The sequence below is a fragment of the Dermacentor variabilis genome, unplaced genomic scaffold (assembly GCF_050947875.1).
Source record: "Dermacentor variabilis isolate Ectoservices unplaced genomic scaffold, ASM5094787v1 scaffold_12, whole genome shotgun sequence".
Taxonomy (NCBI): Eukaryota; Metazoa; Arthropoda; class Arachnida; order Ixodida; family Ixodidae; genus Dermacentor; species Dermacentor variabilis.
Genome location: NW_027460280.1, coordinates 24,776,829 through 24,795,108, shown reverse-complemented (window position 1 = coordinate 24,795,108; position 18,280 = coordinate 24,776,829). Strand labels below are relative to the sequence as shown.

Below are 18,280 nucleotides of genomic sequence, written 5' to 3'. Positions count from 1 at the left end.
TCACCGAGCCGGGACGACAGCAACACCGAGAAGCCGGCACCGAGAAGCTCTACCGGAGGAGCCGGCAAGCGACCGCCGACGCAGCCGCCACCACACGGCGACACTGGAAAACTGTCGACGTCGCCACCACGAGGCGAGGCCAGGGCCTGGGCCAACGCCGTGAAACACGGAACGCAGGTGAGCGGTACGGGCAGGGCTGCCTCCTCTTCCCCTACCTCCTCCCCCCCTGCGGCACGCAGTGCCGAGCAAGCCAAGATTGCAGCTCTCGAGGGCCAAATTGAGATGCTGATAAAAAAAATTACGCTCCTGGAATCGCAGTCAAAACAGCCTACCACTCCCCCCTCTACCCCCGCAACTGAGGCTATGGAGAGTGAGCCCGCGGCACCGAATGCAGCACAGAGCGTGGAAGCTGCACTTGAGGCCCGTCTAGAGGCCCGCATAGATGCCCGTTTCAACACCCTGGAAAGTCAAATTTCCGCGGCAATCACCTCCGCCATCGCCAAAATACCTGAAAGCATACCGACAATCGTCGCACAGCACATCGCTCAATCCTCGCGTGGCGTCCGACGAACCGGCAGTCTTATAAAAGACGTGTCTGGCCGCTGTCCGAAAACGTCGCGACGCACCATTGAAATTGGAGTAGAAGACAATCACAGCTGCTCGCTCTCCGGACTGGAGGAAGGATGCTCCCCTCCCCGCGAGTGCTGGCTCCGGAGCAGCGTCCCTGCAATCGGTCTTTCCCTTCAATGCCCATGGCGGACAGCCCTCAAATTAAGCGTTCTCTCCGTACCAATTCGGCCACCCCCATCCAAATTACCCAATGGAACTGCCGGGGATTCCGCTTCCGCGCCAAGCGGGCGGACCTCCGGCTTTTCCTGTCAACATTCGCTTCACTCCCCGCGGTGGTTGCCCTCCAGGAGCCAGGGAGTGACGCCACCCTTAAAAATTATACCACGTTCCAGCAGGACCCCTTTTCCTGTATCTGCGTGCACAAAAATTATACAGCCAACCAGGTTGATTTGGAACTCAATACTGATTATTCCTATGTGATGGTCACCCTTCTTCCGCTTAAGAAACAAAACGCACCATTATATATACTCAACATCTATTGTTCTCCCAAGCTCAAAAATGTAACTTTCGCAGCCCTCTTCAGTCGCTGCCTGAAGGCTGCGGGCAGGGACCCCCTGGTGATCGTGGGCGATTTCAACGCTCACAGCACACTCTGGGGGTACATGCGTGAAGAAAAGCGCGGGCGCAAGCTAGCGGAACTTGCGTCCACGCTGGGCCTGACTCTTCACACCGACCCTGCACATCCAACGCGGGTGGGTAACTCCGTGACTCGGGACACGTGTCCGGACCTTACCTTCACCAAAAACATTAGACACGCAGAATGGGCCAACACCGAGAAAACCCTCGGCAGTGACCACTGCATACTCAACACAACCGTCAGAAGCAAACCATTGGCAAGATCCCACGCCCAAGCCCGCCTACCCGACTGGACCAAGTTCCGGCAAAACTACACTAATTCGGCCCCTATCCACGAACAAGGTTACCACGCGTGGTCGCAAGAATTGGTTGCGCACCTTCGTTCGGCGGAAACTCAAGTTCAACTATCGGAGGCCATGCCGGAGGTCGACAACCACCTCCTGCACCTATGGGAGGCGCGGCACAGCCTCGTCCGTAGGTGGCGCCGCCAAAAACACAATCGGAGGCTCAAAATTCGCATCGCCGAGCTCACCCAATGAGCGGCAGAGTACGCGGCCCAGCTCGCCGACTCGAATTGGGTGGACCGATGCAACACGGCCGCTAGACAAATGTCTAGCCGGAGCACCTGGCGTCTCTTTCGCGCCTTGATCGATCCGACTCAAACCAGAGTCGAGACACAAAAACATCTCCAACGGGCTATCCATAGCTTCGACGGAGACATCTCAAAATTAGCATGCAAACTACGCGATCAATACCTTTGTATACAACAGGACCCCCGAGGGCCAGCGTACTCGTATGCAGGTTCCGAGAACGCGGAGCTGGACCAACCGTTCCAGCTCCATGACCTGAAGGCGGCCCTCACTAAAATGAAGCGAGGAACGGCGCCGGGAAGAGACAAAATAACAGTGAAACTACTTACCAACCTTCCCGACCCGGCCTACGAGGCGCTCCTCGCATACATAAACTCAATCTGGCTCGGTGAGGCAATCCTCCCAATCGAATGGAAGACCGCCCTGGTCACTTTCATTCCGAAAGCCGGCAAAGCCATAACCACGGACAACCTCCGCCCAATCTCCCTCACGTCTTGTGCGGGAAAGCTGATGGAGACTATGGTGCGAGATAGGCTGTCCGAGTATCTGGAAAACCAAAACGTTTTCGCAGACACCATGTTCGGGTTCCGCCCGCACCGGTCCGCGCAAGATGTTCTGCTTCAACTAGACCGCGAAATTCTAAATCCCGTCGAATACCCCCTCAATGACAAGGCAGTACTCGCCCTCGATTTGAAGGGGGCTTTCGACAATGTCACACACAACATAATTCTGACACACCTCTCCCAAACCAACTGTGGACACAACACGTTTCAGTACGTTAAACAATTTCTCTCCGACCGGCAATCGTACATCCGGATACAAGATGAAGAACACGGCCCCTACCAATTAGGCACCAGAGGTACCCCGCAGGGCGCGGTCCTCTCACCCCTACTATTCAATTTGGCAATGCTGAAACTTCCGGCTCAGCTGGAGAATGTAGAAGGCATACAGCACGCGCTGTATGCCGACGACATCACCATCTGGGCTAAACATGGATCGGTAGGAGACATTGAAGCCAACCTGCAGCAAGCGGCGGAGATCGTAGATGCCTACGCCCGCCGCTGCGGCCTTCAATGCTCCCCGGCCAAATCGCAATTTGTGCACATTCGCCCCTCGCCGAAGTGCACTACCAAAATCGAACTGTCCCTACCAAATGGACCCATCACAGAATACGACCAGATCAGAGTACTGGGTCTCTTTATTCATAAACACCGCCGAGTCGACACAACACTGGCCAAACTGCGCAAGGTGGGGGACCAGGTGGGCCGCATGGTTCGCCGGGTTTCCAATAAACGCGGGGGGTTACGGTGCAAAGACGCTTTGCGGCTGGCGCATGCATTCGTAACCAGTCGAGTGTTGTACTCGACTCCTTACCTCCACCTTCGCAGGTGTGACGAGAACGCCCTCGAGGTGATTCTCCGTAAAATTTACAAGCGTGCTCTCGACCTCCCGATCAACACATCCAACCAGCGCCTCCTCGGCCTGGGAATGGTCAACACCTTCGCGGAACTCCGAGAAGCACATTTGACAAACCACTACACAAGACTCTCAACGACGCCGTCGGGTCGCCGCCTTCTTGCCCGACTACACATCCACCATCCAACACTGACGGAGGAGCGCGTGCGCATCCCGGAAATCTGGAGATACGCCCTGCACGTGCGCCCTCTTCCGGCCAACATGACACGAGACGACCATTGTGGCCGGCGCCTCGCGCGGGCGGAAGCATTGGCACGTCGTTATGGGAACAAGCACGGAGTATTCTACGTGGACGCCTCCGGCCCACACCATGGGGGTTGGTTTACGGCCGCAGTCGTCCACCAAAACACCGCGGTGAACGGCCTTACGTTCAAAGCACAAGACATAACACATGCGGAAGAGGTGGCCTTCGCGCTCGCCGCCGCAGATCAGGACTCGCGGGTCATTATTAGCGACTCACGAGGGGCCTGCAGGAACATTGAAAGGGGCTTTATTCCCTATTTGGCGTACCGCTTACTTCAAGGCAGCAATTATCTCGGGGTCCCCGCGCCCCGCACGATAGTATGGACACCCGCGCACGAGGGTCTCGAGGGCAACGAAGCGGCCGACGCCGCTGCCCGCGCGCTCACTCTCCGGGCATCGCCTTCGCCTCCCGTCGCTGTGGACTCCGACCCCAATCCGGTATTTACCTTCAAGGAAATCACCCAACACTACCAATATGGCCATGCAATCTTTCCTAAGCCCTGTAAGGGCCTCACGAAGGCGGATGAGCGTTTACTCCTTCGCCTCTATACTAAAACACTGTTGTGCCCGGCAATCCAAAAACATTTCGACCCTGCGTGCACAGGGAAGTGCCCGCACTGTGAGGAAAAATCTTCGGACATTTTCCACATGGTGTGGGCATGCCAATCAACCCCTCACCTTCCCCCTATACCCAACCCTACCCGGGAGGACTGGGAGGCGGCCCTGCTCGGCTGCTCCGACCTGGCGAGCCAGAAGGCCCTGGTCGGCCGTGCCCGAGCCGCGGCTACAGCCAATGGGCTCCTGTAATGAGGTGCCCACCTAGTTTCTATAAGGAACGGCCCCTTAAGGACTGCTTCACACGCTCCCTGTAAATACTTCAAACAATAAAGTTTTTCAGTCAGTCAGTTTCGCTTTGCAGCCGTCGTGGACGGCGCTTCAAAATGGCTAAAAATGCGTGCATTTGAGATAGCTTAACTTCCTCCTCATCCTAATTTCAAGCATCTAAACGAGAGACTGGCTGATATCTACGGTGTCTAGGCCGAGACGCCTGTATACGGCTTGTGTCGCTGTGCGTCAGCAGCCGGGCGCTGCTTTGAGGTTAACTATTCTCGTATCGGAGCTCCCGTTCGAGCTAGAGGTTTGACCCTGGTGGTCACTTGTCATGAGAGGTTTAGACCTCAGGTTATGCTACTTAGTATTACTTTCCGTCGAAAAGAAGTTGTTGTAGCCGATGTTAGGGTCACCTGCGGTGGTGACGCAAGATGCACACGCAAGAGAGAAACGTTCCTCCCCTTTGGACTGCTACAGGAGGGCGCAACATGTAAAGGAGAAACTCACTGGCCATAAGGAAGAAAACGGCTGGTTCCTTCTTCCTCACTCCTTTCTTTCCAGAGTGTAGCGCGTCCATCGAGTTCGCAACTGGCGAGTGAACGTTACTTTCTGCCTGGCTGTATCTATACTCTGCAGTGTGTCAAAAGTATTGGAATCAGTATTGCATTCCTTGCTTTCTGTTAGTGCTTAGAACACTTTAATAAATGAACAGCATGGCTTTGTGTGCCGACGACATAAAACTATACAGTGTTCAACACAGCATCAACCTGAAAATGAGATTTTTTACTCTCAAACTGGGTCAGAAACAATAAGGTACTCTTAAATGTTTTCAATACTATGGCATTAAGTTATATGCGGAAAACACACCATATCCAATTTTCATGCACCCTTCGGGGTGCTCCACTTCCCAGGGTCAATGAAATGAAAGATCGTGGTGTGTACTTCGACAAAACGCTAAGCTTCTCTTCACTGAGATAATCACACAACGTGCCCTTCATGCTCTTAGAATTGTATGTCACATATTGCATTATTTCCACTCACAAGTTCTGTTTCAGAAATTGTATTCTGCTCTGCGGCTTCCACTACTAGAGTATGCCTCTGTAGAGGAGGGTACAACGTGCAAATCTAATTCCGACCTCATTTCACGCGCCCAGAATAAATTTATATGTATCTTCAAATACCACTTCTGCCATTCTGACCACCACAGTTCACCCTTCTCAAGTATACTTCAACTTGCAACTCTAGACTGAAGATTTAATTAATCAGACCTTTTCTTCCTGTATGTGGTGTTCCATGGCAGTATACATTTCCTAAAGCTTCTTGATCATGTGCAATTGTTCGTGCTGCAACAGTACACCTGGCAGCATTCCGCATTCTTTACCTGGCCTTGTTTCATTAAATACTGCTATATCTGACTCGACTTCAAAAAATGTCATAATTGTGCCTGTGTAGACATACTTCAGAGTTCATTTCCTGTGTTTTGTGTATTTGTAGACACTTGTGTATGATTAACTCCCTTTTACCCTTGCTCGTTTTCTTTTACCCTATTGGTTTCTTTGTCTCGCATTGCTTTGTCCACCACATTCATGTTTCTGTACATTTTGTCTCGCATATTGCTTTTTCAGTGCAGCAGTACGAAGGCTCTCTAGCTGTTACCCGCCGTGGTTGATCAGTGGATATGGTGTTGGGCTGCTGAGCATGGAGGTCGCGGGATCGAATCCTGCCCACGGCGATCGCATTTCGATGGGGGCGAAATGCGAAAACACCCGTGTACTTAGATTTAGGTGCACGTTAAAGAACCCCAGCTGGTCAAAATTTCTGGAGTCCTCCTCTACGGCGTGCCTCATAATCAGAAAGTGGTTTTGGCACGTAAAACCCCATAAATTAATTCTCTAGCTGTTTCTGGTCACTATAATGTACGTTTGATTGATTGATTATTATTGCAGTATTAAATCATGCTTCTTAAGTATGTAATAGTATATTATTTCAGTGCAGTAGCTTTTGTGCAATTAAAAAAAGGCATGAATTAGGAAAGTGCAATAAAATTCTGTCTGCCAGATCATATGCATTGTGCTATTAATTTCTGAGTTTTAATAACGGTTGGCTACTGTATCCAGTGTTGTGCAATAAAATAATATGACACAGCAATTGTTTTGTGCCTCAGAGATCAAATTGAATGTTTTTCTCAGTCAAAACATCATAGTAGGCTGAACGCAATAAACTGGCATTGTTTGTGTGTGGTTACTTGCAGTGTATAAATTGTGAAAATAACCGGTTTAATGTATAAAAGGAGAAGAAAGGGGGTTAACTGAGGCGCCCAATTTTTATTAGTCATATCATGAGAAGCCAACAAACACTGACACCAAGGACAACATACGGGAAATTACTTGTGCTTACTAAATGAAATAAAGAAACGACAAATTAATGGAAATAAAAGTGCATGAAAAAACAATTCGCCGCAGGTGGGGAACGGTGCGAAGATTGTGCCATCGTTCCCCACCTGCGGCAAGTTGCTTTTTTATCCACTTTCATTTCCATTAATTTGTCGTTTCTTTATTTCATTTATTAAGCACAAGTAATTTCTCTATGTGGTCCTTGGTGTCAGTGCTTGTTTGCTTCTTATGATCTGTTTAATATATGTTTCTTATAATATGCAAATGAGCTGACCCCATACATTCGAATAATTGTTTCACTAGTACGACCTGGCAAAGGGCAACGAAAGGCACCTAATAAAACCTCCTGATTCTCAAGCTTGTATTATCTGACGGTATGTCATTTCATTAATGTCGAGAAAGGCATACTTGACATGTTGAAACCAGTTACAATAGAACACGGTCTTTACAAGTGAAAATTTTTCTAGCAATACACTCAATGTGAAGGCCTCCAAATACTTCAACAACCTAAAATAATAAATGAGGCGCTCTATGGGCAAGATTTGACAATCAAGAATCGATAGGAGAGAAGCTATTAATTACGTAAATTTTAGCTATTCTAGATGTTTTTATTAGTGCTACAGGTATTTTAATTCTTCTTGCTGATTTTCTCTATCCACTTTTTCCTGTTTCTTTCATGTACCAACAAGCGTAATTACATTGACAGGGATACCTTATCGGTATCCGGTGGCCGCATTTCACCGACGAACAAATGCTAAACGTTATCACTCTGTGCAGGACGCGCCTGCACGTATCCGAAGTTTCGTGAATGCTATTGATGGTTCTGTCGGTTGTCTGTTGTCGACGCTCCTTGTATAATCTGATTGCATACGCGACATAAGTTGTGCAGTAGTTTCTGGAAGGCACGCGGGCACCAGCAAATACGCTGGAACTTTCCACGGCTGATGTGTGAAAGCTGACGCGCTTGGCCGGCAGATGAGATTTTCGACGATCGCCGATTTTGGCCGCCGCTATCGTTGCGATTGAGTGTTGCTTTTGCTGGACGCAAGTTCGCCTAATAAAGAGTTAAATTTGTAGCTCCCGGTTTTTATTCTGCATCATTTTTCACCGTCACTACTACGCGACACTATTTCTAACAAAGATTTTTGAGTGATACGTTGCACGCATAATTCTTACATAGTTGGCTGCGAAATGAGCTACCAAAAATGAAATCGTACAACAGCTTTTGATACGTAATTTTTTCGGAGAAGTGTAATCGCTAACACGTTGTTTTTGTAACTGTTTAAAATGTTTTACACTTGGTTAGAGCAATATTAGCTCTTTGTTTGGCTGGTTAAGCTCTGCGCCAACGAGTGGCTGGACCGTGGAGACCGATCAGGCAGCTCACGTACGTCTACGCTAAAGTTCCTTGATCAGCTTGAGTTTATGCCTCCACCGTTGGGTCGAAACGCCCAGCTCGCCTGTGGTCACCGGAATACCAGACACGTTCGGCGCTGGGACAGAATGCTTGTAACGCACGCTGCTTCGATAGCTATCGTTTGGGGTCGACTGCCAAGCCGAAGCCGGAGAGTTTCGAGAGGCTTCGCGCGCTCGCTCCTAGAGAACCGGAAGTCGACGACACGACGTGCCATCAAGACGCAGAACCAGTGAAGGCGGAGCACAGCCCCGATTAGTCGGCGAACGAGTTGAGGAGAAAATGCATGGCTATGGAGGAGGATGACTTGTAATCGCCCGTAGCTATCTTAATATGAGACGTTTCACAAAATTTTTCCGAACCTTTTCAGGGGCCCTTTAAGAGAAAGTTTTAGCTCGGGCCGAACTCCGACGCGCCCTATTCAAAAACTTGTAAAACGCAGAAACGCTTTTCTGAGATAACCCCTGGACTGATTTTAATGAGGTTTGTTGCATTTGAGAGAGAAAGTTAAATGCTAGGGACTATTGGAAGTGTAATTTTGATTTAGGGCTTGAATTTTGTTAAAAAGGTTTTCAAATATTCCAGTTTGAAAAAAGAAATAGAAGCAAGAAGTTTACAAATCAATAGCTCTGCATCAAGAAAAGATATCGCGGTTCTGTGAACGGCATCCACTGGATCATTCAAAGCTAACAAATTCGGTATGTCATTTTACACCTTACGTGAATTTCTTACGTTATTTAAAAGGGTGCTGCAAAATCTGTATTTCCATATTACTAAATTTCTGGAGATTCATGTGTGACACATCAATTTTGTCCGCTTTAGATGTACTATTAGATGCAATTCACAGAATTGTGATACCATTTTCTGTTGGTGAGTTAGAGTTGTAAACTTGATAGTCTCGTTTTTTGAAAATTTTCGATCTTGCCAATATTTAATTAGAAGAAATGACCTCCTAAATCATTAATTAGGTACCAACAGACACTAGATTTTAAGTTTTTTTGTAAATGCAACAAACCTCGTCCAGTTTGGTGCAGTGGTTGCCGAGAAAAACGAATTCACCTTTAACATGTATTTATATAGGAGCACTCGAGCTAAAGCTTCCTCTTAAGAGAAAGCTTTAGCTCCGGTGCTCTTCGGGGATAAACTTCGTGGTTCTATTTTCTTTCGAGTTCTCAGAATTTGAAAAGCTTTTTAACGATATTCAGGCCATAAATCGAAATTCTGCTTTCAACAGTCCCCTGAACCTAACTTTCTGTCTCAAATGCAACAAATTTTATGGAAATCAGTCCTGGGATTACCTCATAAAAGCATTTTGCGTTTTACATGTATTTGAAGAGGCCGCCTCGGAGATGAGGCCGAGCTAAAGCTTCCATTAAGAGAGGTGCTTTGCGTCGTCTGCTACAGCGCTGGAGCTCGCGGCTCCAGCTCTGCTGCGAGTACACTTCACCAAACACAGGCGAGCGAGGTGGCTACGCGGGAAAGCGCGCTTCACTCACTGGATCATTTTCAGGCTGGTTTTGCCTACAGCTTGCGAACAGCCTGCTTAAGCAACATGCATGAACAGAAACAGGCTCCTCAGCGCATGAACGACTTCGCATTTTTTTTCTTCTTCTAAGCGGTGAGGGTAACAGAACAAAGTTATTTTTTGCTCGCTCTTTATTAGGCTGGGGCCACATTATTTTATTGCCACAGCTGTTGGTGCAATGCATCCGGAGAAACCCACCAGGCGCGCTTTTAATGATTGGGGTAATGACGAGATGAGCCTACCGCGCAGTTTCGCGTATCTCTTAATGCTATAACGAAATTGGTTAATTGACTTAATAGCTGACAGCCGTCATAAATTTCACAGAAAGTGAGGGAGGGATCGTTCAATCGTGCATGTATACTTGATCACGTTTGTCATCGATGCCACCATTCAGGAGACGCAAAAAGAGTACTTCGGCAGCAACGAAAGAGTGACATCCGCTGCTGCGCGGTTCTTTTATAATAGCGCTTTCAATTGAGCGAACAGGAGCAAGGGGAACGAGCAGCGAGAGCAGCACACGGGAGTAGCGGGGACGTGCGCTCTCGTCTCCCGCATGGAACATTCACGCTGCTCCGAGAGAAGAGAAAATAGGGGGAGCGCATGATGTCAAGCGTCATGTGACCAAACTTTTCCGGCGCCGGCTTCGCGCCACATTTCGCGCGCTCGCGCTGTCCGCACGCACTTATTCCACGTCAGTTTGGTCAGTACACGTCGGTGGTTTTGTGTCTGCCTTCCGCATGACGATAAATGAAGAAGCTCAGCGGATGTTCATGACCAGGATAAAGGGGTCACCGCTACCCGCTACAGCAAGTAAGCATCGTGTCTCCGAAACATTTGCTGCGAAAATAACGGTGTCAATCCCACGGCTTTGTTTGTGCTCACTACAGTCGTTATCGACGCCTTGGCCACGCGGGAAAGCATTGACGAGAATCCTGACGGTAGGCGCCAATAACTACGAGGCATGGGGCCATATTTCGCAATACTTTTCACCATTTTCTTTTAATTTCTCGTGCTGAATGGACCATTTCAGTGAACGAGAGTGTCGCGGCATGTGAGACAACGACGGACAAGAACGGAGCACGTAATTTACGTATGTACCCGTCACGGTGCCGCACTCCTTTGCTGTGCTTTCATACTTTCTTGTGCGGTTTTTCGTCAGTTCTACCGGTCGACACTTTGAAAATACTTTGTATGACGGTTCGACTACGCAAAGCAAGCCTCTTTATCTTTGCGTTCAGCATGCTCCATCCATCGCGAGAGCAGGCATTTACTTACGCGAATAAAAACCTTATCATTTCACGTCGCACGCATAGGCACCTCGGCAGAGGTTTTACAGTCGCAACTCATTTTTCACGTGCAGAAACCCCCACTGTATGAAGCGCCGGCGAGAGGGTACGGACCCAGCGCCACAAGGGAAGAAAGGTGGCGGTCGTGAGCTCCTACCGGCTACAGTTCCCTACACATGTTATACTTTGAGTAAACTATTGCCTTATTTATATTTCAGCTCCCGAGTGGACACCAGGAGAAACTAAACTGCTGTTAGATTATTATTACAAGCACAAATTTCCTCAGCTTGGCCTTTTCAAGAAGTGCCAAAGTACGAGTGCCAGAAGTGGTACTTTCAAGAAGTACGAGAAAATGCTTTTGAAACAGGTTTCCCAGGATCTGGCTGATGTGCTTGGATGCATCAAAACGCCGTAGCGGTGTGAAAATAGCATAAGAACGGTAAGGAGGAAGAAGGAAAAGGCATGCGATAAGAACAACAAATCAGGTGCTCCACCTTGCCCTGTCCCATTTGACGATGAAATGAGAAACATTGAAAGCATTGATGACAGCCTGGATCCCGAAGTCCAAAGGGACTCTTTTGTAGTGACTTACAACGCGACTTCATCAAGCTGATGTGCCCTCAACTTCACCCGAAAGCTCCAGTACTCTGGCCAGCGGTTCAGACAGTGGGGAACGCACGAAATGGCCAGCAGAGCAGGGGCGTAGCCAGGGGAGTCTTATGGGGCTCCAGACCCCCCCCCCCCCCTCAGAAAGTTTTCGTGCTGTCCATGCACCGCCAACCAAAGCAACCCCCGGCGCCGGAAATCACTCTGGATTTTGTCTAGAATGTCTTTTTCACGCTCGAAAAAACATTTAACCGCGAACATTGCGAACTCTGGCTGGATTTCGCGGCAACGCCCATGCACCGGGAGTCACATAACGCAAGCAGCCCCAACTTAGCACAAACTTTGAAGGGCGTGTTGATGGCGAACGGGCTCGCGGAGGCGGCAGAATCTACGGAGCGCATGGATGTAAATTTCGAAATTTTAGGGGTATAAAGTTCGCATAAACTTTTGATGTGAAAGGTGAATTTGCATTTCCAAAGTTGTGCTCTAGATCTTCAATTGCGGAACTTTGTGGGTTTAATGTTGTTTTAAACATTTGATGCCAAAGGTGCATTGACTTTTCTAACGTCGTGCATCAGAACATACAACGAGACAAGCCAAATCAACACAATATCAGACAAGTTGACAAAGCACGCAGCGAGGTCCGATGAGACGAAGCGTTGTGGTGGTTCATTTGTGCCGTCATGTCATAAAAATATCAACATATTTTTTTTTCACTTAGGCCAAAGCATCCATGTCAAGACAGTAAAGCCAGCAAAGGTAACTACGTTCTTATTTCTTGTTTCTATTTTGACTTTTATTTGCGAGGACACATTGAGCCTCTTCATTTTTTTTTTGTTCTCACTACCCTACCCGCGGGCTACCAGAACCAGCGAGAGCGTATGCGTTTCTTCTGGTGTTGTCCCGACCACGCGCGTTCGGTTTTCTCTGGCCGAGTGGATTTTCCCCTGGCAGAGTTTTGGACGCTTTAAGGCTAGCAGACGAGAAAAAAAAACAATGGCGCTCGCCGATATCACTGTGGGGACTCGACGAATTGCATCGCGTTCGCTTGAGGGCAGCCTCTCTGGAAAGTCTTGTCTCGCCGGTGTGGGATACCGACCAGTATTCGTATGGTTCTCGGTGGACCAAGCGTCTCACGTTTTCTTCAAAATTCCTTCGGTAGCCAGACTAGGTGCCCAAAGTAGGCATTCGATTGTGGCCAACATGCTTTCCTTTGCGTTCTTTTTTAAATTCCGTGTTCCCGTCCCAAAAAGACAAAAAGACATTGTCGTGGCGCAGCAGATTGTCGCATGGTGAAAGTTCGACTTTGCTACTTCTTTTGCATGAAGTGATGGGCCACGGGACGCTTCAGTTACCGGATACTCTTACTATATTATTGCGATAGCAATTATATGGAACTTCAGGCACATTCCTGCCGTCGTCCTTATATTCCGTGTAAAGCCCAGGGGCCCAAAAGCCCAATAGCAGCTTGAGCACGCTCCGCATGCTGTAGGTGCGAGTAAAAGCGTAGGGGGGGGGGGTGAGCCGACGATGGCGGCTCAGTCTTGTGTGCGCAAAGGAGAAAAGCGGGGAGGAAGCGCGCCGCCTTCCGTCGCGCGCGATACATAGGGGGGAGTGGATAGAATGGGGGTGGGATCTAGGATTCTGTGACTCTGTGATAGCGCAACATGTTTATTTCCCTTGTTTGACGCATTATATACGGCGATTTTTTCTTAGATACGTATATTTATTGGAGACATACGTATATTCGAATAACTTGTTGCGAGGTTTTATGCATACATGCAGTGAATTTGTCTCCAGTAACACTTTTTTTGCTCTTTATCAAGCTATATCTTCGCATTTGTATATTCCATTGTGTCTTCGCATTTCTAATGTACGAGGGCGAGTCAAATGAAGGCGAGCCTACCCAGTCCGCACAATAACGGTTCCGTTCATTATCTGCGAGGCATGCGCGTAGTACACAGGTATCTCTCATTTACAAAAGTGACATGCAGGTGGGAGGATAAATGTTCTTTAATGCTCTCATAGACTGGGTTGAACATGGTTGCATGACGTAATGGACGCTCCAGAAGTTGAGCAGCGTGGTGCCGTGAGGTTTTTGACAGCTGAAGGTGTTTCCTCAAAAGAAATTAGCCGCCGTATGGCTGCCGTGTACGTTGAACATTGCATTTCATTGGCCACTGTGAAGCGTTGGAACAAACGGTTCAAAGAAGGACGTGAAAGTTGTAAATACGATCCAAGACCGGGCCAAAGCCACCGTGCAATCACCCCCAACAAAAATGCAAAGGTTGATAAGCTGATGATGACAAGAACGGAGGATAGGCATCAATGAACTGGTAGAGCGTGTGATCAGTCACGGTTGAGTTCACGCCATAATTCATGAATATATCGGTTATCAGCTCTTGTGTGCGCTATGGATGCCCAAGAGTTTGAACCACCGCCAGAAGACGGAGAAGTTCAGCGCTGCCTTGACTCATCTGATCCGGTATCACAGTGAGGGTGACGACTTCTTGTCTGCAATTGTGATCGTGGACGCACCATGGTGCCACTACTACGAGCATGAAACACGACGGCAAAGGTTACAGTGGAAACATTCGTACTCACCCCCCCCCCCTCCCCCCCAAAAAAGCAAAGGCCGTAGTTTCCACCGGAAAGGTGGTGAAGTTTTTTTTCGATCGTCAGGGGCCATTACTGATAGAATTTGCTAAATCTTGAGATACTATCAATTGTTTCCGATATCGTAGAACGCCGGATCGGCTGCGTGTTGCCATCAAGGACAAACGACATGGAAAATTGACGAATGAGGTCATCTTGTTCCACGACAATGCCCGTCGCCACGTCGCTGATGTGGTTATTATAAAACTGGCAAAGTTCAAGTGGCAAACGCTGCAACATCCGCCATACAGCTTAGACCTGTCGTCTTGCGTCTTCCACATTTTTGGGCAACTGAAGAAACAGCTCAAGGGAACCAGATTTATGTCGGACGATGACGTGAAAGAGTTAGTAGCAGACTTTTTGAAGCAGCAACCCAAGCAGTCCCAAGACGGGAATCAAGCGAATCTTTAGTCAATGGCACAAATGTCTGAATGCTCGTGGAGGCTACTCTTAAATAAAGTACCCCGTTTGTCATATATTTGCATTGTCTCACTTTCATTTAACTCGCGCTCGTATATTTGGTAGAACTCCTGCTTTTTCAACGTGCTCTCTGTTGCTACTATAATTTCGGTGCAATCACTCACGATACACGACTGGTGACAGCTGCTCCTGCGTAATAAATTGGAACAAATGACAGCGTCATTGATATTTTTCACTGGCCGTTGCATGTTTACGAAAATGTAAACAAGGTTCTTGAACGACAAAGTTTCAGTAACATGTTTGTCCTCAACTTGTTCATTTCATGGCCTTTACATTTTTTATATCAGCGGCATGCACTGCTTTGCTGGTTTCGAACTGATATAATTCTAAAGTTCGTCTGATATTTTCTTTACTTATTAAATAGACAAAAACATGGAAGTATTGATATCAGTTATTTTGGGCACAATTTTTGGCACATACGAGTATTCTTTTAATAAAAGTACATAATTTTCTTGTTTTGACAGTGCGTAGCTTTCAAGAACTCGTTTGCAGCACCTTTGGAAATGGCAATGCAGTTATTATTAATGTATTTGATCGCTCGGCAAAGTGCTTAAGACAAAGCTTTAGCTCGGGCCCGACTCCGACGCGGCCTATTCAAGTACATGTAAAGCGCGGAAGGGCTTTTCTGAGATAACCCCTGGATCGCTCTTAACGAAATTTGTAGCATTTCAGAGAGAAAGTTCAATTCTAATGTCTGTTGGAAGCGGAATTTTGATTTAGGGCCTGAATTTTGTTTAAAATACTTTTTTAAATGGAAAGTTCGAAAAAAAAATAGAAGCACGACGTTTACAAACTAATAGCTCTGCATCAAGAACATATATCGCGGTTCTGTAAACGGCATCTACTATAACAGTCAAAGCGGACAAATTAGGTGTGTCAGTTTGCATCTTACGTGACTTGGTAACGTTGTGTACAAGGGTACTGCAAAAGCCGTATTTCCATACTAAATTTTTTGAGATTCATGTGTAACACATAAATTTTGTCCGCTGTAGACGTACTTAGATACAATTCACCCAATTGTGACATCGTTTTTCATTGTTGAGTTACAGTTTTAAACTTGATAATTTCGTTTTCTGAAAATTTGCATTTTTTTCTAATTTTTAATAAAGAGTTGACAACCTAAATGAAAAATTCGAAACAAACAGTCACTAGAATTTAAGGTTTTTTAAATTTAAACAATGACAAACCTTGTCAAATTTGGTGCAATGGTTGCCGAGAAAAACGAATTCTCCTTCTATATGTGTTTAGATTGGAGCACCCGAGCTAAAGCTTCCTTTTAAGGAGGAGGCCGAGCTGCAACTTTAGCCCCCCCCCCCCCCCCCCCCATACGAAATTTCTGGCTACGCCACTGCAGCAGAGGTCAAGAAAAGGGAAGTCTGCGCTAGTACCAGTCGTATGCAGCAGATGTATTGTTTTTTTTACGAAATGCGGGCTATTGGTGCCGAGTGAGTGGCTCGCAAGGAAGAGCTGGAAAAAGCAAAGGAGAAGAGAGCTGAGCGCATTCAAGAACGCCAGGAGCGCCGCCAGATGCACGAAGAGAAACTTCACCTCATCCGCGAGGCCCTGGGGTTCAGGCGATAAAGAAGTGCACTTTGGATGAACATGCTTTTCATGACTATTTCATACACAACAAAAATGTTCTTGTACATGGCCAAAAGCAGATTTGTTCAAGCATTGGTTCGAGCTTACATTTCATGTTTGAGCACTGTGCTTGCGTTATGACAGCTTTTGTGGCTGCCTCCTTTTTAGCCCCATCTTAGACTTAAATTTTCTCGTTTGACTTCTGCAAGTGCCCTTAGGAGGCTCTCTTCTCTAAATGTTCCACTGCGGACTGCGGTTGCAGTAGGGTTTTGATCATTAGTAGCTTGAGAGCTCAGACGCATAACGTGTACTAGACTGTCAGGTGAACCACTGTTGTAGATACAGATGTTGTGGAGGACAACATGCGAGAATAAATTTTCTTATGTTGTCTACTGTCGTGAAGTCCAAAGGCTGTAGCTCAGGGAGATACAAAACAAAAATAAAAGGAAGTCCACGCCACCTATTTTACATCAGCTTATCAATGTTGTCAAAAGATTCATCGACGATTCCTCTAAATGAGAACTTGACTTGCCGCGACGTGCACGTACGCGACAATGGCCGGCGCCGCTTTGGCAATATTGCATAACCTATGACAAAAAAAAATGAGTTGTATCTTTTTATTGGATCTTGAAAGATGAAAATGCCACATAAGATTACTGCCATATCAGTTGCTATTCCGGCGAGAGCAGTTTCCTACACAACTTAAAGCGATCCACGCACACTTACGAGCGACATTAACACGGCCATAAGAGAGCCGCGGAACAGCGGATGTCACTCTTTCGTTACTGTCGAAGAACTCTTTTTTAACCTCCTGGATGGTAGAATCGATGACAAACGTCAAAAAGTATACATGCACGATTGAACGACCCCTCTCTAAATTTCTGTGAAATTTATGGCGGGTGTCGGCCATTTTCTTAAGTGATATAACCAATTTCATTATAGCATTAAGAGATGCGCGAAACAGCGCGCTAGGCTCATTACGTCATGACCCCAATCATGAAAAGCGCGCCTGATGGCTTTCTCTGGATGCACTGCACCAACAGCTGTGGCAGTAAAATAAAATGGCCCGGCCTAATGTAGAGCACGCAAAAATAAATTTGTTCTGTTACCCTCATCACTTAGAAGAAAAAAAAGCTCGAAGTCGTTTGTTCGCTGAGACGCTTGTTTCTGTTCATGCATATTGTCTAAGCAGACTGTTCGCAAGTTGTAAACAAAACCAGCCGGAAAATGCTCGAGTGATTGAGGCGTGCCTTCCAGTGAAGCAACCTGAGTCGCTTGCGTTTGATGAAGTGTACTCGCTGCAGAGCTAGAGCGGCTTGCTCGAGCGCTGTATGGATGGATGGGTGGATGTTAAGAGCGTCTGCTTTGGAACGGGCGGTGGGTTGCGCCACCAAGCTCTTGCTATTATACTGCCTAATGTTCTACCTAGGTTAAATAATAAAAAAAGAAAGAAAAGCACTGTGACCTCCCACAACCAAATTTGCTAAGCCCCTATTGCGAACTGTGCTTTTGTAGCAGACGACGCGAAGCGCCTCCCTTAGGACCCTGTGCGCCTGCGCCGCTACGCTTCCATGCGTGGCCGCGCCGGACACACTGGCGCTCCGCGGAGCGATTCCATAGTGTTCCTGTATATGCTACCGCAGGGAGCATAATTGCGCATAACTTTTCCGGCGCAGCTCGCACCGCTATTGGCTGAGCGCGATCACTTGGTGCAAAATGACGTCAAATGATGAACTGCGCGCTCCGAAGCCAACTTTACGGTAACGGCGCCGACTCGTTTCTGTCAGTTCCATCGAAATTGCAATCAGCGGGCCGTCGAGCGTGCGTAGCAACGATCGGCTCCGGGTTTCAGGTACGGTATTCGAGGATATTAAGTTAATGACTTTGATGAAGTGCTGCGAAGCAGATCATTTTGACACTTGTATTCCAGTATGACGGGTTGCAGTGCACCAAACTGCGCAAATCGCACGGAAGGTGTCAAAGATTTTTACGCG

The 18,280-nt window shown here is 47.5% G+C and overlaps 1 protein-coding gene across 1 annotated transcript; it reads left to right on the top strand.

The window, feature by feature from the left end:
- Positions 1-3,365: 3,365 nt before the first annotated feature.
- LOC142565982 (uncharacterized) lies at positions 3,366-4,363 on the top strand. Its single transcript, XM_075676639.1, has one exon. It carries the CDS (start codon positions 3,474-3,476, stop codon positions 4,320-4,322), a length of 849 nt encoding a protein of 282 aa, XP_075532754.1. The 5' UTR covers positions 3,366-3,473; the 3' UTR covers positions 4,323-4,363.
- The last annotated feature ends 13,917 nt before the right edge of the window (positions 4,364-18,280 follow it).

Excerpts from the sequence above, each read along its gene's own strand:
- LOC142565982 (XM_075676639.1), top strand. The coding sequence starts at position 3,474 with ATGACACGAGACGACCATTGTGGCCGGCGCCTCGCGCGGGCGGAAGCA.